The sequence below is a fragment of the Muntiacus reevesi genome, chromosome 18 (genome assembly GCF_963930625.1).
Source record: "Muntiacus reevesi chromosome 18, mMunRee1.1, whole genome shotgun sequence".
Lineage (NCBI taxonomy): Eukaryota > Metazoa > Chordata > Mammalia > Artiodactyla > Cervidae > Muntiacus > Muntiacus reevesi.
This window is the reverse complement of record NC_089266.1, coordinates 15908209-15932960: the sequence shown is the minus strand read 5'-3', so window position 1 is coordinate 15932960 and position 24752 is coordinate 15908209. Positions and strand designations below refer to the sequence as shown.

The 24752-nt window shown below is 35.7% G+C and overlaps 1 protein-coding gene across 1 annotated transcript in view; it reads left to right on the top strand.

Moving 5' to 3' along the window:
* The first annotated feature begins 2513 nt into the window (after window positions 1–2513).
* Window positions 2514–24752, top strand: part of LOC136150107 (nuclease SbcCD subunit C-like) — a 140989-nt gene continuing 118750 nt past the window's right edge. Inside the window, exons 1-9 of the mRNA XM_065910879.1 lie at window positions 2514–2574; window positions 3596–3649; window positions 4479–4583; window positions 5942–5995; window positions 6583–6687; window positions 13816–13869; window positions 19680–19784; window positions 20576–20629; window positions 22653–22757. Coding sequence (XP_065766951.1) covers window positions 2514–2574; window positions 3596–3649; window positions 4479–4583; window positions 5942–5995; window positions 6583–6687; window positions 13816–13869; window positions 19680–19784; window positions 20576–20629; window positions 22653–22757 — 697 coding nt within the window. The remainder of the gene's footprint in view (window positions 2575–3595; window positions 3650–4478; window positions 4584–5941; window positions 5996–6582; window positions 6688–13815; window positions 13870–19679; window positions 19785–20575; window positions 20630–22652; window positions 22758–24752) is intronic.

The window sequence follows — 24752 nt, the reverse complement described above, 5'->3', positions numbered from 1 at the left end:
CATTTTCTCAGGAAATCACATCCCAACACATTTTTAAAAGTCAGCATTGATTCTATGGACTAGTTATAACCTGAGTTTTCTTGAATATTAGGTAAAATAAACTTTATTCATAATTCAAATTTTTATTTTTCAGTAATACCTTTTGTAGGTTATTTTTATTCATTGTTTACTGTTAAATCTTCATTTTAAGTGTATATATTTTCCTTGGTCATCTTATAGTAATAATAACTCTTAGATAAAAATACTTCCTATTCTATAGATTTTTTCCTGAGTCCTTATTATTGTCTTCCCCTGATTAAACTATATTTTACAGCCTATAAGAAGATTGATCTGAAAAAAGTGATGGATAGAATAGAAGATGTTACAGGTGAGGAAGAAGTTACCAAATACATGATTCTGATTCTTTATACAATTTTGTATTTTTTCCTGTTACTTTCTATTTCGTTTTAAATTATGCTATTTTCTAGTAAAATGATTCTTAGACTTTGACTTTGGTTTATCAATGTTTTAACAACAAAGCATAGTGCCACATTTTGTTAGGTCCTATGATCTAATTTTTTCCAAATTAATCTAAAATATTTACTAAAAATACATGTTAAAGGAATAAAAATAGTTTCATTACTTTGCTGGTAATTCCCCAAATAGAAAATTATGAAAATCCATTACCATGTACTGTGTTCTTTTGTGTCTACTATTAATAAAGTTAAAGAAATAAACACTTCAATTTTCTGCTATAACTGTAGCCAAACAGGACTCAGTCAATAAAGTCATTGATTAGTTAGGGCTAATAATTAAACAATAATAGATTTCATTATTATATAGAATAATTAAATATTTCTTTAAAATCTCACATGTTACCATTTCTTTTTTTTTTTTTTTTGAAGGAGAGGAAGTTGATGTCAATGACATGGAAACAGTTCTAGGAAATATGGGAATAGAGCTCACAGATAAAGAACTGTCAGGATTGGTGAATAATCTGCCAGTTGATAGTGAGTATTTCTAATAAACTGTAGTCATCTAGGGAATATTATTGTTAAACTGTGAAAATTTCTGAAATTACCTCTACCTCATTGCCTGTCAAAAATAATGTTTGAATCTGTGTTATGTAATTTTAAATGGTGCTGTTAGATCTTAAAATATTATCTGTGCCATTAAGTTTTAGTTTGAGAATCAGCAATTGCATCATCATGACTCCTATTATCAGGATTCAATTATATGTTTTATTACTTTTGATTCTACCAACAAATCCAAAATTTAAGTGAGAATGAATAAGAAAAAGAAAAAGAAGGGAATGATCTAATAGGAGAAAATGTCACAAAAGAAAAGGAAAAGATGTGTTTCACCATAGTACAGTACCAGTATCCTCACTTTATGTAATTTCACTATTTGTCAGTGAATCAGAAAATGTCTAAGTCAATTCACAAAATATGTCTTACTGAATTACTGGTTTCATACTGTCTAGGAAACTCCACATTGTTCTTCTGTGATCTGAATAGTGCTTTCTCTTACAGAGGGAAAGGTCTATCGAAATAGGTTGCTGAATGGTATAAAGTTTCTTAAAGGTGAGTGAGAAACCATTTTATTAAATGCACATCAATCTGAGATCATCATGTTTGGCATTTATACTGTTTCCTTGTGGTTAAATGGCAAACCCTGCTACTCAGCACTTGTATTATTTATTTTATAGGTCAACCTGTTCTTTAGGAGATCATTTCTTGTGGTGTAACATGGAAAGAATATCCATGCTCTCTTGGAATTCTCCAAATTTTGACATAGGAAGAAATTATCAGAGCCCAAGTTGACAAAAGTAAAGGGAAAATTAGGACATCCTCAGTTAAATCAGCAGCAGAGACTAGTAATCTGACATTCAGACAAAACAAAAAACACCAAAAACCTAGGAAGTCTCTGAGGAAGTGAAGGGACCATAAAACTGAAAGAGATGGATGGGAAGCAGGCCATGATGGAGATCAGATCTAAGCAAGATTCCCACTCTTCCATCATTACATACCTCCTGCATGATATCTGTCAAATCGATAAACATTCCTACTACTATTAATATTTTTTATTTTAAATAATTTACTTTTTAACCTGTTTTTTAAAATTTTTAATTGTAATGGAAAACCAGCATCCCTTAACATAACTAGAAGTTGACTCTTAAACACAGTGAAAACAAGACAATGTTAGTAATATTGGAATTATTGTCACCTTGCTAAAGTTTTCTGAGAAGTTATTCAATCACCTTTAAATATTTATACTGGATATGTTTCTCATGAAGATTAAGATTAAAACAATGAACTCTAATCCTAACTCCATTATTGTACTCCATTCTTTGTACTCTTGTAAAGCTCTCATTAGGCTATGGTCTTTTGGATGAAAATGATAATCATAATATTACCTCAGGAATTGTTCATTGCTCAAAATTCACATTTTAGAGATATTAACTTTTTCTTATATATCTCTTTTTATAAGGAGGGAAGATTGACTCTAGTAAAGTATACACTGTTTTGGAAAACATGGGCATGAACCTCACTGAAAAGGAACTCAAAGATCTAACACAAAATCTACCTGTTGATGGTGAGCATTTTAGATATCACTGAACCCTATGTAAAAAATAGTCTTATGTATCTATTTCTAACAGTCATTTAAAATGCTTGTTTGACATCAAGAAGTATTATGAAAAACTTAGAAGAAAAACTCAGTTTGAAAGAAAGGACACATGCTGACTCTTGCTAGTGTCATGTGCAAATTAGAGAAAGATTTCAAGGTATCTTTTTACTCTGCTCTTTTTACTCAGCCTTTCCTGAATGGATAGGTTTCACTTAAATCACAGTCCACCTCTTTAGCCACATTTGCTAATGCATGGCATCAGTATTTATTGAAAGGATACTTAATATCAGTATGGCTAGCTTTTATTTTATCTCTTTTAGTTCGGCTAGAGTAGACCTGTTCTCCAATGACAGCCATCACCATGCCGAGTTACAAAATGTTTTTCTTTGATAAGATCTTTTAAGATCTATTCTCTTAGCAACTTTCAAATATGCAATACAGTATTGCTAACTATAATCACCATACTGTACATCACATCATCATAGCTTATTTATTTTATAACTAGAAATTTGTATTTATTTGTAACTAGAAATTCACTACAGGAGATAGAGGAGGACAGGGAAGTCCAGCATGCTACAGTCCATGGAGTCACAGAGAGTCAGACATGACTCAACATCTGAAAAACAGCAAAGAAATTTGTACTTTCAAAAAGCTAGCTTTTCTGCAGCAAATGCATGCTAAGTCACTTCAGTTGTGTCCGACTCTGCAACCCTTTGGACTGTAACCTGCCAGGCTCCGCTGTCCATGGGATTCTCCAGGCAAGAATACTGGAATGGGTTACCATGCCCTCCTCCAGGGGATCTTCCTAACCCAGGGATTGAACCCAAGCCTCTTAAGTCTCCTGCATTGCTGGCAGATTTGTTCCCACTAGTGCCACCTGGGAAGCCCTCTACAGCAAATAAATGCTGCTAAATTCATCTGATGTATACAACATCGTTTTCTTACATTCCTTGCTGTATTTCTGTCTAATTTATTCCTTTTCTTACAGTTAATGGTAAAGTTGATCTGGAAAAGGTGATGAATGAAGTGAAACCTTTTTCAGGTGAGTAAGACATTAGTAAAACATGTTAAATGGAATTCACCCTATATTATATTTTGCATAGTGTTTTCGCAATATTACAAAATAAACTTATTAATGTTGATACTTTATATATTTATTATGAAATATGTACATCTTATCTTTTCTTCTTCTTTGACTTCAGATTATCTAGGATTCAGCCACGAAAATAAGTGGTGATGTTTGAATAAAAAATAATATTTTCTGTTATTTCCAGCAACATTATCCTGGTTTTAACCAGTGTTTAGATCAGTGGTCACACATTAGACACCCATGAGTTTAATTCAATCTGTAGTCAATTTTATAAGATCTGAATTCCCTCACAATAGCTGGCATGTTTTCTTTTTGGACAAGGCATGTCCAAAAGGCTGTCCACTTCACTATAGCCAGTTTCATTCATTTTTTCTATCTCCAGGCTCCTGCAAGCTTTTGAGTTAATAACTGCTAGTTTACATAGCCAAATCTAGATAGTCACAGAATATAGGAAGGTGGATAGTTTTAGAAAATTTAATTGATAGGATTGTCATAATAATCTCATGATTCAGCATTAAAAACAAAAAAGACTAGACATTTTAAATTACTGACCTATTTCATAATCTAATTTTCTTCTATGCTGTCTTGTCATTAGGCTTAAGAGGCTACTCTCTTTATGAAGAATTAGGAATAAATTCTAATTCACTATCTGTAAACACTGTTCAAGTATGTGAGAATATGAAAGTGAGGATAACATTAAATGAGCCACGTTTTAAAATTTTTAGATAACTATGATGTCCTAAAATTACCATCTGTTAACAATCCTTTTTTTCTTTCAAAGGAGACAAAGTTGATACTAGTAAACTTGAAAGTGTTTTGGGAAACTTGGGGATTAAGCTCACATCTAATGAATGCTTGAATTTGCTGGAGACAATGCCAGTTAATGGTAAGATTCGTGGGTGCTATCTGGGTTTTTTAGGAAGTCTGATTTTGTGGAACTATTTGAAAAATTCCAAAATAGAGTGAAAATGCTTGAAAACTGTTAAAAAGTTAATGCTAGTACAAAGAAAAGATTCATTGCTTAGATTTGTATTTTAAAATCATCAATCTAACCCTCTCAGCTATAAATTATAAGTTTTGCCTTTGCCATCAAAGTCAAAGTTCACCCTGAGCCCTCAGGTTGTTAATCAGCTGGATTAGAAAATAGATTTCTTTTTTTTTTTAAAGAAGAAGGGTACCTTCCAGGTGGCTCCGTTGGTAAAGAATCTGCCTGCTAAGGCAGAAGACACAAGAGTGGGAGTTCAATCCCTGGGTCAGGAAGATCCCCCAGAGGAAGAAATGGCAACCCATGGAAAATTCCATGGACAGAGGAGCTTGGTGGTAGTCAGATATGACTAAGCACACACACACCACCACCACCAAAAAGAAGAAGAAAGAAGGAACAAGGGAAACAGGAGTAAAGAGAAGATAAAACAACAACAACAAAAAAAATAGCTATGCGTATTTCTGCAGCATAAAATATATATTTTACCAATAAGTGGATAATTTTGTATATTCAGGAAAAACTGCAGTTCTTAACTATCTAATTAAATGAAATTTTAAAATTTAGGAAAATAAAAAATATTTTTAATTTCATAACACAAAGATAACCACTATTAATATCTTGAAACCTTTCCTTCTAGTGCCTTTAAGATAGATAGCTAGATACATACATTCATACATAATATTGTGAGTGTATAAATTTATTTATAACTTATTTTTTCACAATTTAATGTCTTCATCATAGAAACCTTGATAATGCAGGTAAGCAAAAACAAAACCATCTCTCTTCCTACCTCAAAGCAGTAAATAATGTAAAAAAATCTGAGGTTTATTTTTCCAGTTCTCTGTCTATAAATAGACTTCCTTTTTATTTTTGGCAACCTTGTAGATAAATTTTGGCAAACATCCTAAAATTTAGTGAGATTGTATTCCTTTAAATAGAGTTGCAAAATATTTTGTTTTGCCACATTTCCTTCCAGAATATTGTAATTTGAACTCTCACAAATAGTATTTGAGAATGTTATTTTCCTTACATTGTCAATACAGTAAAAAAAAGAACATCTCATTATTATGATTAGCTTTATATTCCTTTACCACTGTGAGTGAACATTCTGGTATATCTGTTATCTATTTGCATTTGAAATGTTCTTCAGGCAAAATTTTCTAAATTCTTTCTTTCTGAAATTAAGAGATGTGTACTATCTTTCTGATTCCTAAATTCTTTTCTAAAATTACTTTCTAAAGTATCTTGTTTTTTTACAGCTGATGGAAAAGTGTATCAGAAAAGGTTGATGAAGGGCATAAAATCTCTCAAACGTGAGTAAGAAGCATGCTAAAAAGACTTAATCTGAAACCTTTATTTGCATTGTCAAAATATAAATCCTCCTTTCCTACATAATCAAGTCTTTATTTATACTTCTTTCAGTAGATCTTCATTTTGCCACGTAATTTACCAAGTACTTTTCTGTACTAAGATTTGGCAGGAAACTTAAATTTTCCTAATTCAGTCCCAGAGAAATAAAATTCATTTTAAAATGCAAACAAAAGGTGAAGAATGAAGGCTGTCAGATTAAGATTTAGGTCTAAAGCAGAAACAATTTGAAATTATAGGCAACAAAAATAACGACTATTTTGCAGAATATTATGTCAGTCACCTCTAGCTCTAGCTTTTCAATATTCCCAACACAAAATTGGAGATAATTAATTCTAATTTTTATTGTATTAGCTGGACAAGACTGACATTTTGGTGTTTGTCTTGAAAATGTTAACAATAATACTAAGAAATGAATGAAGTATTTTTATTGTAATAAAATACATGCTCAGTAAAGAAGAATATTAATATAGAGTGAATGTGTTTTAGAATCATGCAATTTTACTATATTTCTTTTCTATCCTCTATTTAGGAGGCAATATTGATATCAATAAGCTGGACACTTTTTTAGAAAGCATGGGAATCAAGATCACAGAAGAAGAATTCATGGATTTGATAGAAAAACTACCATATGATGGTGAGCACTGTAACCACTCTTATACTTTTTCAGGCTTACTGAGTCTTTTTTTTCTGTCCATCTTTCAGTCAGTTCAGTTCAGTTCAGTCGCTCAGTCGTGTCCGACTCTGCGACCCCATGAATCGCAGCACACCAGGCCTCCCTGTCCATCACCAACTCCCGGAGTTTACTCAAACTCATGCCCATCGAGTCGGTGATGCCATCTAGCCATCTCATCTTCTGTTGTCCCCTTCTCCTCCTGCTCCCAATCCTTCCCAGCATCAGGGTCTTTTCCAATGAGTCAACTCTTCGCATGAGGTGGCCAAAGTACTGGAGTTTCAGCTTCAGCATCAGTCCTTCCAAATTGACGCATAACATTGTGTAAGTTTAAGGTACACAATCTGTTGATTTGATAGACATATATTGCAAAATGACTATCACCATAGTGTTAGCTAACACCTCCAACACATCACATTATTATAATTCTTTTCTGACATTTGAGATCTAGTCTCCAAGCAGATTTCAAGTATATAATTAGTATTATTAACTACAGTCTTTACCATATAAAATGTAGCATTCTGTACATTAGATGCTCAGAATTTGTTCACCTTATAACTGGAAGTTTGTACCCTTTGACCAACATCTCCCCATTTCTCCACCCCCCCAGCCCCGGTAACTCTCATTCTGTTCTCTGTTTCTGTGGGCTCAGCTTTTATATGTATGTATACATATATATGTTTTTGTGGGTGGTATCATATCATATTAGCCTCTCTCGATCTGATTTGTTTCAGTTAGCATAATGCACTCAGAGTCCATCCATGTTATCACAAATGGGAAGATATCCTTCATTATCATGACTGAATAACTCTTCATTGTGTATAATACATCACATCTTCTTTATTCATCCATTGACAGATACTTAGTTTGTTTTCATATCTTGATTATTGTGAAAGATACTATAGTGAACACGGAAGCACATATATCTCTTTGAAATTCTGTTTTCATTTGCTCTGTATATGTACCCAGAAGTGAAATTGTTGGATCATATGGTCAGTTCAGTTGCTCAGTCGTGTCCAACTCTTTGTGACCCCATGGACTGTAGTAGCATGCCAGGCCTTTCTGTGCATCACCAACTCCTGGAGCCTGCTTAAACTCATGTCCATTGAGTCGATGATGCCAACTGACTCATCTCATCCTCTCATCCTCCGTTGTCCCCCTCTTCTCCTGCCTTCAGTCTTGCCCAGCATCAGGGTCTTTTCCAATGAGTCAGTTCTTCGCATCAGGTGGCAAAGTATTGGAGCTTCAGCTTCAGCATCAGTCCTTCCAATGAATATTCAGAACTGATTTCCTTTAGGATTGACTGGTTTGATCTCTTTGCAGTCCAAGGATCATATGGTTTCTTCAGGAACTTCCATGCTGTTTTCCACAGTGGCTGTACCAGTTTACAGTGAACAAAGGTTCCCTCTTCTCCACATCCTCCCCAGCATTTATCTCTTGTCTTTTGTTAGAATGATAATAGTCATTCTTGCAGTTGTGAAGTGTTAGCTCATCGTTATTTTTATTACCTATAACTTCAAATTGTATCTGCTTTAGACCTAAATCTTAATCTAACAGCCTTCATTCTTCACCTCTTGCTTTTTATTTTAAAATGAATTTTATTTCCAAGAAAGTTTTCTGCCAAATCTTAGTACAGAAAATTACTTGGTAAATACCTGGCAAAATGCAAATCTACTGAAGGAAGCATAAATAAAGACTCAGTCCCAACAAACTCAACTCAGCTATCCCAACTCAATCCCAGCTCAACCAAAATTGCTCATTTTGGTTTTGTATATCTCGGATAATTAGTGACATTGAACTTCTTTTCATGTACATGATGGCCATTGTATGTCTTCTTTGACATACAAAGATGACTGTTCAGTTCCTCTGCCCATTTTTAATTGAATCGTTTTTATATCGAGTATACATTTTGAATGTTATATATTTCATATTAGTTCCTTATTAGATATATGGTTTGCAAATATTTTCTCCCATTCCATAGCTTGCCTTTTTATTTTGCTTATTGTTTCTTTTGCTGTGCAGAAGCCTTTTGGTTTGATGTCATCTCACTGGTTTATTTTTGTTTTTGTTGCTTGTGCTTTTGGTGTCATATCCAAAAAATCATTGCCAATATTTGCATCAAGGAGATTTTCCCCTATTTTTTTTTTCAGGAGTTTTACAGGCTCAGGTGTTACATTTAACTGTATAATCCATTTTGACCCTGTTTTTGTGAGTGGTGTAGAATAAGTAGTCCAGTTTCATTATTTTGCATGTGGTTATCCAGTTTTCTGAGCTCTTTTTATTAAAGAGACTATCATTTTCCTATTGAGAATTCTTGGATGCCTTGTTGACAGTTAACTGTTTATCTTATACCTGTACTTATTCTATGCATTTCAGTCTAGGACAGTCTTTTTATCTAGTATGACAAAGTCAAGTGATTGGTCAGATAATCTAAAAATCCAGCTAAAATAAAGAATCATAAAAATGATATTTACATACTTTAAACATTTTATTTGACTGAAAAAAATTGGGTCAATGTCATTTTTATTTAATGTAGTTATGCTTTGGGGGGATTTTCTTGCACAAACATACCCATTTATCATCTACTCTCCCATTTTTAGTTTATCTTAAGTGGAGCAAAGTGATTTTTTTTTTTTTAAGTTGAGCAGAAATCTCGGAGTCCATCTAGATTTTAATTCTTGCTTCAATCTTTCTACAGTTACCTTATCCACACCAAATTCAACAGGACTATATTTTAGTAAACTTGCCCTCACATAAACTTTCCAAATTATTCAAGTTTGTTTTAATGATAACTCCTTTTTCTATTTATAGTTCATCAGTTTATATAGTGATTAAGTTATCACCAATTTAATAAGTATAACTATTTATAAACAAGTCTAGAAATAAACTCAGAAAATCAACCCATAAGAACACAGATGCACTGGCTTACTAAAGCATAACCTACTAGATATGAAAGTTATGGCATTTCATCAGCATTAGTCTAAGCATTTTGCAGTAAGAATTAAGAATGAAGTTCAAACTGTCAGACTGTTTAAAAGCAGATCAATTAAGAGATCTTCTCTTGTATCAATAAATCTCTATTGAGACATAGATTGTCCACTGGCAATCTCAACTCAACATATAAAAGGTAACTATTCTCCATATTAAATTCATTTCTAATTCTTGGGGGGGGGCGCTTTGTGTGTTTGCCTGTGTTTTGTGTATGTTTGTGTGTATATTTTTATTGAAGCTATGGTTTTTCCAGTAGTCACGTACAGATGTGAGTTGGGCCATAAAGAAGGCTGAGCACTGAAGAATTGATGCTTTTGAACTGTGGTGTTGAAGGAGACTCTTGAGAGTCCCTTGGACAGGAAGGAGATCAAATCAGTCAATCCTAAAGGAAATCAGTCCTGAATATTCATTGGAAGGACTGATGCTGAAGCTGAAGTGCCAAACTTTGGCCACCTGATGTGAAGAACTGACTCATATGAAAAAACCCTCATGCTGGGAAAGATAGAAGGTGGGAGGAGAAAGGGGACGACAGAGGAAGAGATGGTTGGATGGCATCACTGACTCAATGGACATGAGTTTGAGCAAGCTCCAGGAGATGCTGAAGGACAGGGAAGCCTGGCGTGCTGCAGTTCATGGGGTCACAAAGAGTCACACATGACTGAGTGACTGAACAGCAACATTTCTGTATCCCTATAATCCACCACAATTACTCGTGAAAGAATCCACAAATTATCTTTGACTTATACTCCCTCCTCTTTTCCCTTAAAACAAAATCTCAATTTTATCTCTACTACTTAATTCAAAACTCATCATCTTGGCCAAGACTACTACAGAAGCCTCCTGACTGGTCTGTCAGCCATATTATTGCCTTAAGTTCATTCTGATCACACTAGCCATGATGACTTAATAACTAAGGTGAAAATCTGACCTCAGATTAAAAATCAATGACCCCCTCATAGCTTATATGCATTGTTTTCCAATATGCCAGACAGTGCTAAGCATTTTTATGAATTTTCTCATTCAATTTATTCATTCATGTATCATATCTGTTGAACACCTAACACCCAGCATTGTCTGCTTCAGCCTTAGAGATACAGTTGTTGTTGTTGTTCAGTCATGAAGTCATGTCCTGCTCCTTGCAGCCCCATGGACTGCAGCATGCGAGGCTTCCTTGTCCTACACTGTCTCCTGGAATTTACTCAAATTCATGTCCATTGAGTTGGTGATGCCATCCAACCATCTAATCTTCTGTCACCCTCTTCTCCTTTTGCCTTCAATCTTTGGGTTTCCCATGTGGCTCAGCTGGTAAAGAATCTGCCTGCAATGTGGGAGACCTGGGTTTGATCCGTGGGTTGGGAAGATCCCCTGAAGAAGGGAAAGGCTACCCACTTCAGTATTTTGGCCTGGTGAATTCCATAGACTATACAGACAGTTTATAGGGTTGCAAAGAGTCGGACAAGACTGAAAGACTTTCACTTTCACTTTTCCTAGTATCAGGATCTTTTCCAATGGGTTGACTCTTCAAATCACGTAGCCAAAGTTTTGGAGCTTCAGCTTCAGCATCATTCCTTCCAATGAATATACAGGGTTGACTTCTTTTAGGATTTACTAGTTTTATCTCCTCACAGTCCAAGGATCTCTCAAGAGTCTTCTCCAGCACCACAATTTGAAAGCATCAATTCTTTGGCACTCAGCCTTCCTTATGGTCCAACTCTCACATCTGTACATGACTACTGAAAAAACCATAACTTTGACGATACAGACTTCTGTCAGCAAAGTGATGTCTCTGCTTTTTAATATGCTGTCTAGGTTTGTCATAGCTTTCCTTCCAAGGAGCAAGCGTCTTTTAATTTAATGGCTGCAGTCTCTGTCCACAGTAATTTTGGAGCCCAAGAAAATAAAATCTGCCATTGCTTCCATTTTTTCCCCTTATATTTGTCATAAAGTCTTGGAACCAGGGGCTTACCAGGTGGGTAAATAATCCCTCTGTAATATGAGAGATGCAGGCAGACACAGGTTCAGTCCCCAATTTGGGAAGATCCCCTGGAGGAGGGCATTTCAACTTACTCTGGTATTCTTGCCTAGAGAATCCCATGGATAGAGAAGCCTGGTGAACTACAGTTCACGGGGCAGCAAAGAGTCAGACATGACTGAAGTGACTAGGCATGCACTTACACATGATGGGACCAGACGCCATGATCTTAGTTTTATAAATGTTGAGGTTTAAGCCAGATTTTTCACTCTTTTCCACCCTCATCAAGAGGCTTTTAGTTCCTCTTCACTTTCTGCCATTTAGAGCAGTATTGTCTGCATATCTGAGGTTGCTGAAATTTTTTCCAGCAATCTTGATTCCAGCTTGTGATTCATCCAGCTGTGCATTTCACATGACGTACTCTGCATATAAGTTAAATAAGCAGGGTGACACTATACAGCCTTGTCATACTCCTTTTCCAATTTTGGACCAGTCATTTGTTCCCCTACATGGATCACAACTTTGTCATGGCAAAGGGGCTTGTATAACTCAATGAAGCTATGATCCATGCTGTGCAGGGCCATGCAAGAGGAATGGGTCATAATGAAATGTTCTGACAAAACATGATTTACTGGAGAAGGGATTGGCAAACCTGCTCTAGTATTCTTGCCACGAGAACCACATGAATGGTATGAAATGGTAAAAAGATATGATATCAGAGGGATCCCCCAATGGCTCAGATGGTAAAGAATCTGCCTGAAATTCAAGAGACCTGGGTTCGATTCCCGGGTCAGGAAGATTCACTGTAGAAGGGAATGGCAACCCACTCCTGTATTCTTGCCCAGAGAATCCCATAGACAGAGGAGGCTGGTGAGCTACAGTCCTTGGGGTTACACAGAGTCAGACACGACTGAGTGAATAACACACACACACACACAAACACACAATACTGGAAGATGAGCCCCCCAGGTTGGAAGATGTCCAATATGCTACTAGGGAAGAGTGAAAGACAATTACTAATAGCTCCAGGAAGAATGAAGTGGCTGGGCCAAAACGGAAAAAGCACTTAATTGTGGATGTGTTTGGTGGTGAAAGTAAAGTCTGATGCTGTAAAGAACAATATTGCATAGGGATCTGAAATGTTAGGTCCATGAATCAAGGTAAATTGGACATGGTCAAGCAGGAGATGGCAAGAGTGAACATCAACATCTTAGGAATCAGTGAACTAAAATGGACAGGAATGGGCAAGTTTACTTCAGATGACCATTATGTCTACTACTGCAGGCAAGAATCCCTTAGAAGAAATGGAGTAGCCCTCATAGTCAACAAGAGTCCGAAATGCAGTACTTGGGTGCAGCCTCAAAAATGAAAGAATGATCTCAGTTCATTTCCAAGGCAAACTTTTCAACATCACAGTAATCCAAGTCTATGCCCCAACCACTAATGCTGAAGAAGCTGAAGCTGACCGGTTTTATGAACACCTATAAGACCTTCTAGAACTGGCAGCAAAAAAAAGATGTCCTTTCATCGTAGGGAGTTAGAATGCAAAAGAGTTACAGTCATAAACAAAACAAATTAATATAAAATTTGTGGAGCCAGAATTGTCATCTTTTTTTCACTGCTATTTTCCCAGATCCAGACAGTCTGATGTCAACTTCTAAACTGTTAACTCCAACTAGCCTTTTTTGCCTCATCTTTCCCTTCTCTACATGACGTTTTTCCCTTAGGCAAAATTTAAAAGCTTTAGTTCACCACACAATTTGCTTTTCCTGGCATTCTTTGTCTTTTCCCAACTATATAAAATGACATAATACCATAAAAAATAGCCTTAAATGTATACCAGTCACATATTATCAGCCATTACTAGGGAAATATGGAGTTAGAAACATGAGTCCAAGAAGCTTAGAAAACATTTTGCCTAACATAGACTTTATGATGTAAGCAGTCTTAATCCCTGCTGTAGATAATGGAGCTATCCTTTAAAGTCCAGGAATCATAAATTTTAAAAGGACAGAATATAGTCAATAGCCTTCATTCAGGCTTGACTTCTTAATTTAAGAACTTTGTAGTTTTTGCCTTTTTTTCTGAGTTTGGGCTTATAAATGTCTAAATTTTACCGTGTCTTATAGATGAAGAGAAGATCAAAGTAGATACAGTGATGAAAGAACTGAGTACTGTTTTAGGTAAGTAAAATATTTCTTAATTCTTAACTGTATTTTAATCATATTTCTCCCATCCCTTCATTCTGTTATTTTGCTATTCTAACCTTTCATTAACTAAACATTCTCATTTATCTGCTATGATTACCCATGCTTTTGCAACAGAGGTACTAGGAAGGTAGGTATTCCTAGACAAGAATTTCAAAATTTGGGCAATAACTGAGATAATACTATATATAAACATAATTATTTGAATCGGTCATCAACATCACGATTTTCTAGACAATCATATTAGCCTCATATCATTATATGTAGAATTTTTCCCAACATTATGAGAATGTGTATTTTATTATAGAGACAATGTTATATTTCTAAATCTGGTATTTACTCTTCATAATTCAATAACTGTCCTTAGGGTCTTGTTTTTCTAGCAATAAAGTATGCTGCTGTGCAAACAAGTGTTTTGTTTATTTTTTGTAATTTGGATTCATCTGATAATGTTCCATAGCTTGGCAACAGCCTTTTCTTAATAGTGTGGAAATTATTTGTGGTCCTACTTCCACAATCTGATCCTCTATCAACCAAGACTACAAGAAAGACAATTAGGAACTGTCCAGATTTGCTCCTATTCTCTGAATAGGACATGGACTATATTTTATACTAGGTCAGCCAAGGTGAAACTCAGGTTTTTTTTTTTTATTCCCATGAGTGAAATGCATTATACTTGGGAATCTGTTCCACCAGGTATTAGCTATTTCCTTAGAAAAGATTCTATCCCTTTGGACTCTTTATAAAGAGACAAGATCTACTGAGACTGTTGAAAAGACATGCACTTAGAATCATCTCTATAAAAGCTGGCTTAAAACTCAGCATTCAAAACACTAATATCACAGCATCAAGTACCATCAATTCATGGCAATTAGGTGGAGAAAAAATAGAAGCAGTGGGAGATTTTATTTTCTTGGGCTCCAAAACCACTACAGATGATGACTGCAGTAATGAAATTAGAGATGCACACTCACTGGAAGAAAAGCTATGACTAACCTAGATAGCATATTAAAAAGCAGAGACATCACCTTGTCAACAAAGGTCTTTATAGTCAAAGCTACGGTTTTTCTAGTAGTCATGTACAGATGTGAGAGTTGGGCCATAAAGAAGGCTGAGTGCCAATGAATTGATGCTTTCAAACTGTGGTGCTGGAGAGGACTCTTGAGAGTTCCTTGGTCAGTAAAGAGATCAAACCAGTCAATCCTAAAGGAAGTCAACCCTGAATATTCATTGTAAGGACTGATGCTGAAGCTGAAGCTCGAGTACTTTGGAAACCTGATGCAAAGAGCCAACTCATTGGAAAAGGCCCTGATACTGAGAAAGACTGAGGGAGGAGAAGGGGGTGACAGAGGATGAGATGGCTGAATGGCATCACTGACTCAATGGACATGAGTTTGAGCAAACTCTGGGAAACAGTAAAGGACAGGGAAGTCTGACATGCTGTAGTCCACTGGGGCCGCAAGGAGTAGGACATGACTTAGCAACCGAACAACAACAAGAACCTAATCAGAATTCTTTAAGTTGGCTTGACAGTGAAAAGCTGAATTATAAAGTTAGAATTGTCCTAACTCTAGTAAAGTGATTGTCTCTAATAAAATTAAACTTCAATAAGTTTTTATTAGTAGTAAGGGAGATTATGATTGGCTAAGTCAGAAATGTATGAAATTAAACAAGTAAAAAGAAAAACATAAAAAAAAGAAAAACATGACAAAATAAGAATAAAAATGTATGAAAAGTATACAGTGCACTGACAGTCAGTGTTTTCTTATTCTAATGGTTTTGTGTGGAAGCTTTTGACGTTATGTACTTTTTGTTTCTGTGGAGCTTGGATCTTGGGTCAGCAAGTGACTTACATGAAAAAGTGAAAATGCAAGTGTTAGTCACTCAGACATTTCTGACTCTTTGCAACTCCATGGACTGTAGCCCTCCAGGCTCCTCTATCCATGGAATTCTCCAGACAAGAATGCTAGAGTGGGTTGCCATTCCCTTCTCTAGGGAATCTTCCCGACCCAGCAATTAAACCTAAGTCTCCGACATTTCAGGCAGATTCTTTACTGTCTGAACCACCAAGGAAGCAACAACCTGCTTATTGAAGCTCTCAGCGGTCTTTAATGATGTAACTTTCCAGTTCCGATGCCTCTTCTATTTTACCAGAAGTTTTGGTGTTTAAAAGACGATGAAGTTTCTAAATATTATGCAGAATCTTATATAATCATTAATGATTACCAAAATAAAATGAATTCTCTAAAATTGTGTAGATAAGTTGGAATGCCCTCAGTAGGTTTAGTAGAGTAGTGTATCTACAAGTTTGTTAGCCAGTCTGAGTGTTACGAATTTTTGACACAAGAACGTTAAAAATCCATCCAGGAGGCTTCCCTGGTGGTTCAGTGGTTAAGAAAATCACTTTTTAATACAAGGAACATGAATTCAATCCCTGGTCCCTGGTTGGGGAACCAAGATCCTCCATGCCATGGGGCGCCTAAGCACATGTGTCACAATTACTGAGCTCGTGAACTCTAGAGCCCACACACCCACAATGAAAGATCCCTCATGGTGCAACTAAGACCTGAGGCAGCTATAAATAAATAAATAGTTTTTAAAAATCCACCCAGAAAATAAACATACTATTAGTACATGTTCATAACTCAGAAGCAACTGTATAAAACCCTTTTGGATATGTTCAAAAGGTCCCTTAAGGTGTGGTTCTAATCAAAATCTCACAGTTATAGATTTTCTAGAATTACTCTAGTTTCAGAGGAAGTTTGAATTGGCCATGTACTCTGATATCATGCACAAATGTCCTAATCAGTGTTTAATAATGTAGCGAACTTATTTCTGTAGCAGTCTGTTGTTTTATGTAGTGTTTTAGCAAGTATCCATTTGAAATTTTATCTGGTGCAACTAAGGAACAATCCTGACTTTACCAGATATTATCCTCATTGATATTGTAACCTGATCATTCCAATAGCTTCCTTACAAAACTAGGTAAAATTCTGTGCTTAAATGGAACCTTTGAATCTGATCCTGCACTTGTTTTTCTGATCTATAAGAGGTCCTTCTAAAAGGACTTTGGGTCCTTTTTTCTGCTCAATAGTTATGTGAATCCTTAAAGTGGACAATGAAGGAAAAATGAATCCACTTCTGTTCCTCATATATGCATAGTTGGACCTCAGGGCATGAGAGAAGGGTCATCACTACAAAAGCTGCGTCCAGTCACCCTGCCCTCCCTCCTCCATGGAGTGGGCTCCGTTGCTCCCTGGCCGGACCCTATGGAGGCTTCTGTTTGACCCAGTTGTGCGGAAATGATGGTAGGAGTGCTCCAGCTTGTTTCGTTGACAGCAAAGAAGAAGATCCAATAATAAATGATATAGAAAAGGCCATTTTTATCATAAAAATTCAGTAATGTATCTTTCCCAAACTCTGAAGCTGACATAATCAGAGGAAACTCATTTATCTCTGGAATTGCAAAGGAATAACCATATAAAATAACTACTGTTCATTACAGAGAAATGGGAAAGAGTAGAACAAAAGAAAAGCTGAGAGCTCAGTAGAACACAAACAAGTACGTAGCTACCCATGTACACTTTTCACAAATGTTCTGAGAAGATGCCCATTTCTAGCAGCATGCCTGGATGTTGAAAACAACTAATAATGTGGATAGAATCTAATTTTAAAAGAATTCTTAAATGTTTCCATAAATGTGTATCCTTAAGGAGTATACATACCAAAAGCCTGGAACCCGAAGAAGAAGGGCCCTGAAGCCACATTTCATTCTCTAAGCATTTGCTGAACTAAGTGAATCTAGGCAGTTTTGATTGTCTGCCAGAACTCAGTAGAAAGGAAGCAAAACCCAGAGCCTGCCCAAAGTAGGAAATATGGTGGGTTTGATCCACGGGTCGGGAAGATCCACTGGAGAAAGAAATGGCCACCCACTCCAGTGTTCTTGCCTGGAGAATTCCATGGACAGAGGAGCCTGGTGGGTTACAGTCCGGAGGGTTGCAAAGAGTCGGTCACTACTGAGCAACTAAGCACACCTGCCCTAAAGCTAAGACTTGAAAAGCTATGTATATAGCATAAGAGCGAACTAGAAATATGTCTCTGGACTGCAAGGAAGACTGTCTAACTCAATTTATAAACACAACATGACCTTTACGCAGGCTTACTTATCAAATTTACACTAACTTAGGCTGAGAATTTAAAGTAATCCTAAAAGAAATTTGCAACTGTGGTATTGGAGAAGATTCTTGAGTATCTCTTGGACTGCAAGGAGATCAAACCAGTCAACCTAAAGGAAATTAGTCCTGAATTCATTGGAAAGACTGATGCTGCAGCTGAAACTCCAATACTTTGGCCATCTGATGTGAAGAACTGACTCACTGGGAAAGACCCTGATGCTGGGAAAGATTGAAGGAAGGTTGGATCACCAACTCAATAGACATGAGTTTGAGCAAGCTCCAGAAGTTGGTGAAGGACAGGAAAGCCTGGCATGCTGCAGTCCATGGGATCACAAAGACTTAGACATGACTGGTCAACTGAACTGAACTGAATTCTGAAAGTTCTGAAGGATACTCATCTTCTCAAAACAAAGAATTTCACATACAAAGAAGTTCCTGGTCTAAAATTACTAAACACATTGGCACAATGAGTAACTAAGCATGGCATGATGAGTAACAGCCATCATAAATAATGTATGACAGAATCAGATTTAGATTTTGGAATTATCAGACAAAAAAATGTTAAATAATCACTCTTAATATATTTTAAGAATTAAAAAAGGGCCTTGAATATGTGAATGAAGAGCAGACAGATTTGATAAAGAACCAAAGAGATCTTCAAGAAATAAAAGTAATAGAAAGTTAAAACATTAAATGAATTGAATGGTAACGTTTAAAAAGCTGAAGAAAGAACTAAGGAACTTAAGAAGTTATAAAGTATGTAGCACAGAAAGATCAAAAAATGGAAAATGTGAAAGAACGATTAAGAGACATACAGAATAATAAGAAAATCTAATGTATTTTTAATTGGAATGTCAGGAAGAAGAGAGAGAATGAGACAGAATCAATATTTGAAGAGAACTTTCCAGAAGAGAGAAAGGATGTCAATTTAAAGAAGTTAAGTGAATCCCAAGCAGAATAAATAAAAAGAAATCTGTACTGGACATACTTGAAATATGCAACATACCTAATTTATTGACTAAAAGTTTTGGATTCTAGACTTTATAGACAGTAAGCTTTCAGAGATTCATTTTCTGCTGATTTAAACCAAAAGACTTAACTAAACCAAAATTATTTTTCCTTGCAAAGTATAAAAGTAATAATCAAAAAATTACTTACCATACAGTGTAAAATAAAAATTATTATGGAAGCCTGAGGCCCTGTTTTTTTAAAGATACTTTCTAACAAGTATCAACTATACATATTTTTATATACATTTTATTAATTAGTTAATACAAGGCATATAATTTATATGCCTTTCTAGATGAAATTTATGTACCTAAGATTGCATTTCTCTTAGCATAATGATAATTTCAAAACTATCAGGAGAAATACTTAAATATCTATTTAGTGAAGAAAAGAACCAATATTTGGCTTTTTTTTTTTACCACTTACATAATCAGGGTGGTCATAAATGTTAGTTTTTTGTTTGTTTACAACACATTATTTTTAAGTACCCACAAAATTATAGTGCATGAGTGAAAATGTTACTAGTTAGCAGCTTTTGTTGTAATAACTCACTGATGTTTATCCTTATAAAATTCTTTTTATCACCATTTCTGTCTTTTCTAGGAAAGCAGATAGATGTCAGTGACCTAAAAAAAGCTCTGAAAGACATGAAAGTAGAAGTCACAGATAAGGATTACTTGAATTTAGTAAAAACTCTACCAGTTGATGGTAAGGATTTTTAAATTATATATGTATTCTTCAAATGGCTTTAGAGTGCTCGACTGTGTAGTATTCTTCTAAAATAACTCCGTATTGCTAGCAAGTTGTTATTTTTTCTTTTTGTAATCATTTTGGAAAACTTTTAGTATTTGATTTTTGCCAAAGGAAATCTGGGTCATTTAATTTATATTATGGTAGGCAATAGCTATTTCACTCATTCCTACCAAGAAATTATATGTATTACTGTCTTTGATTCCACTAATATGCCTGATAGTAAGTGAAAGAGTGTGAAAATGAAAGAGTAAAGGGTACAAAGGAAGAAGTCAGAGATAAAAGAAAATCAAATGGGATATACAAGGTTTAGGGCGTCCTTGGTAGCTCAACTGGTAAGGAATCTGCCTGCAATGCAGGAGACCTGGGTTCCATCCCTGGGTTGGGAAGATCCCCTGGAGAAGGGAACAGCTACCCACTCCAGTATTCTGGCCTGGAGAATTCCATGGACTGTACAGTCCATGGGGTCCCAGAGAGTTGGACAAGACAGAGAGAGCAGCTTTCACTTTTATACAAGGTTTAGACCAATAATCATTGTTTTTATCCAAGAGCTAATAGATTTGTCTCATTAAAGTCTTTCTCCAAACAAATTTTGTTACTATTTGAGAGCAAATAGGTACATTTCAGGAGAAAAGAATTATTAAAATTCTCTTTTTGAAATTATGGGATTAGGGGAAGAATTGCAGAATTTTTTTAAGTGAATCCCCTTTTTATTTTTTCTCTGACATGAATTATGCCTTTTCTTACAGTTGAAGGAAAGGTGTTTCAAAAAAGGTTGCTAGACAGTGTGAAGAATCTTAAAAGTGAGTGAAAAATATGTTGAGAAATCAAATAAATCTGAGATATTATTGTATATTTTCTTTTTTTTTTTTTTTTTTTTTTTTTTTTTTAATATTATTTTATTAGTTGGAGGCCAATCACTTTACAACATTTCAGTGGGTTTTGTCATACATTGACATGAATCAGCCATATAGTTACATGTATTCCCCATCCCGATCCCCCCTCCCACCTCCCTCCCCACCCGACTCCTCAGGGTCCTCCCAGTGCACCAGGCCCGAGCACCTGACTCATGTATCCCACCTGGGCTGGTGGTCCGTTTCACCATAGATAATATACATGCTGTTCTTTCAAAACATCCCACCCTCACGTTCTCCCCCAGAGTTCAAAAGTCTGTTCTGTATTTCTGTGTCTCTTTTTCTGTTTTGCATATAGGGTTATCGCCACCATCTATCTAAATTCCGTATATATGTGTTAGTATACTGTAATGTTCTTTATCTTTCTGACTTACTTCACTCTGTATAATGGGCTCCAGTTTCATCCATCTCATTAGAACTGATTCAAATGAATTCTTTTTAACGGCTGAGTAATATTCCATGGTGTATATGTACCACAGCTTCCTTATCCATTCATCTGCTGATGGGCATCTAGGTTGCTTCCATGTCCTGGCTATTATAAACAGTGCTGCGATGAACATTGGGGTGCACGTGTCTCTTTCAGATCTGGATTCCTCAGTGTGTATGCCCAGAAGTGGTATTGCTGGGTCATATGGCAGTTCTATTTCCAGTTTTTTAAGAAATCTCCACACTGTTTTCCATAGTGGCTGTACTAGTTTGCATTCCCACCAACAGTGTAAGAGGGTTCCCTTTTCTCCACACCCTCTCCAGCATTTATTGCTTGTAGACTTTTGGATAGCAGCCATCCTGACTGGCGTGTAATGGTACCTCATTGTGGTTTTGATTTGCATTTCTCTGATGATGAGTGATGTTGAGCATCTTTTCATGTGTTTGTTAGCCATCTGTATGTCTTCTTTGGAGAAATGTCTGTTTAGTTCTTTGGCCCATTTTTTGATTGGGTCGTTTATTTTTCTGGAATTGAGCTTCAGGAGTTGCTTGTATATTTTTGAGATTAATCCTTTGTCTGTTTCCTCATTTGTTATTATTTTCTCCCAATCTGAGGGCTGTCTTTTCACCTTACTTATAGTTTCCTTTGTTGTGCAAAAGCTTTTAATTTTCATTAAGTCCCATTTGTTTATTTTTGCTTTTATTTCCAATATTCTGGGAGGTGGGTCATAGAAGATCTTGCTGTGATTTATGTCGGAGAGTGTTTTGCCTATGTTCTCCTCTAGGAGTTTTATAGTTTCTGGTCTTACATTTAGATCTTTAATCCATTTTGAGTTTATTTTTGTGTATGGTGTTAGGAAGTGTTCTAGTTTCATTCTTTTACAAGTGGTTAACCAGTTTTCCCAGCACCACTTGTTAAAGAGATTGTCTTTTTTCCATTGTATATCCTTGCCTCCTTTGTCAAAGATAAGCTGTCCATAGGTTCGTGGATTTATCTCTGGGCTTTCTATTCTGTTCCATTGATCTATTTTTCTGTCTTTGTGCCAGTACCATACTGTCTTGATGACTGTGGCTTTGTAGTAGAGTCTGAAGTCAGGCAGGTTGATTCCTCCAGTTCCATTCTTCTTTCTCAAGATTACTTTGGCTATTCGAGGTTTTTTGTATTTCCATACAAATTGTGTATATTTTCACATATGCTAACTTATTTTTTATTACATTAAAAATCCCATATGTGTACTTTCTCAATATTTATGCATGTGTTATATATTGTTGTGCCATAAATCCCTGGAAAATTACCCAGTCCTTTTAAAATTTGCACTTTGTTGATTGAATGAAAGATTAAGTCAAATTATCAGTTGATCCTCCTTATACCCTTGACTGGGTGTTACTGCACCTTAACGTCTTCTTGATTAAAGTGTTAACTATAATACACATGAATTAATGCATATTTTTCTCAAATCTTGGTATCTTTCTTGCCTCTTATAAGGAGGAAAGATTGATGTGATTAACCTGGACACATTTTTGGAAAGTATGGGGATCGAGCTTTCACAGGAAGAGCTTGAAGATTTTTCACAAAACCTGCCAGTTGATGGTGAGCGTTGTAGATAAAAATATGTTCCCTTTAGGATATCTTGGGTTTGAGAGCATCTGTAAATTAATGATAGTACTTATTTGGTATTAACAGGGCATTTTGAAAAGCTTTAGCCAAACTCAGATCTCAAATGAAAAAACATCCTTGTCTCTTCATTAATCCAAAACCAACAAATGTTTTCCACTGTGAATAATAAAAATTGGTAAGAATACTAGCAGATCAAAAAATGAAGAAGAGGAAGGAAGATAGAATGAGAACGATTTTAAAGAAACATTAAATAATAAGTCAGAAGAAAAAAACAACTTATAATGAGGGGTAATTAAAATTGACTAATGGTTGTTTCCAGTGGGTATGCCTCAGTTGTTCTAATATAAACAGAAGATTAAAAGGAGACAAAACACTAAGAATTTTAAAAGAGGTATATAACTACAGATAGTAAGCATAATGATACTCATTGTTGTATATAATGTGGGATTAGGGTATTATATATATTAATACAATGAACATTTTCCAGGGTAAAATAAATTAGTTACCAATATTAATCAAAGAAGAAATGAAAATATAAATAGGCCAATAATGATAGTTGGAAAAAAACTATTGAATAAGTATACCTATCAACCACCACCCATCACTCCAACAAAAGGTGACAGGCCTGCAGAGTTTTGAGAATAAATTCCTTCAAATTTTCAAGGAATGTTTATTTTAATGCTAGCTAAACTGGTCCAGAGGACTCCAGTTTAAGATGATGAGGAAAATAAAATCCATTTAGTTTTTATTTCCTCTAATACCTAACAAAGGAGCAACAAAAATGAAAAAGTAAAAAATCCACAAAGGAAATTTAACATCAATCAAATAATAAAAAAAAAAGACAAATCTAATGCCATAAATGTTGAAAGGAGACAACCATGGAGACACATACGTATAGAGAATGGACTTCTGGACACAGCAGGGGAAGGAGAGGATGGGACGATTTGAGGAAGTAGCATTGACATATATACACTCTCATGTGTAAAACAGAGAGGTAGTAGGAAAATTCTGTATAACGCAGGGAGCCCAGCTGGTGCTCTGTGAGAACCCATAGGAGTGGGACAGGGGGAGGAGAGGAAGGAGGCTTAAGAGGGAGGGAATATATATGTAATTATGACTGATTCACATCCTTGTATGGCAGAAACAAATGCAACACTGTAAAGCAATTTTCCTCCAATTAAAAAAGATTCTAAAGTAGAAACTACTGCAACAGAGCTAGGCTCTTCTGAGCCTCTCCCCTCTCTCAGAAATTAAACTGGTGAAATCCAGAGAGTTATCACTAAAATGCCCAGATCTGGGGTGAAGAAAACTGGGTACATAACTTTTTTCTCTCTCCATTTATGAGGAAGAAGTAGAAACAGTTGTTGGGGAGAAGTGGCTACAACAGAGAAAATAAATGATTGGAATCGCTCATTGACAGAAGTAAAAGCTTCAGAGTTATAGACTGAATCGGGGGTCTAATCTGAAGCCCAAGAATACCATCCCATAGGCAGATCTGGGGTTTGGTGAAATGTCTTTACCAGGGTCTCAGAGCAATGACCCCTGTTGAGACATTTAACCAAAGTTCAGATACGAGAGCAGGGCTCAAGTATAAGACCACATGACATACCTCACTCCACCCTTAGATTACAATAAAAGTGGGTAGAACAATTTTCTTCAAATGCCATCTCACTGAAGAAAGCAAACTGGTTTCAGATGCTGTAGAAAGGGCTGTTAAAAGATACGTTAAATCCTGAGAATAAAATGAAGATCTGGATAGAGTTGCTGAAGCATATGCAAGATGAAAAAAAAAAAAGGATAGGGTGACAATTCTAGCATTAACACAGTGAAGAAAAACAGAAAAGTGAAAAGGGAAGGTAAGAAGATAGGATGAAGGAAGATAGCATGCAAAAGTAGAAAATAGTATGCATCAAGTAGAAAATATAACCTAAGGAGCAATGAAAAAGAGGTTGTTGACAATTAATTCAT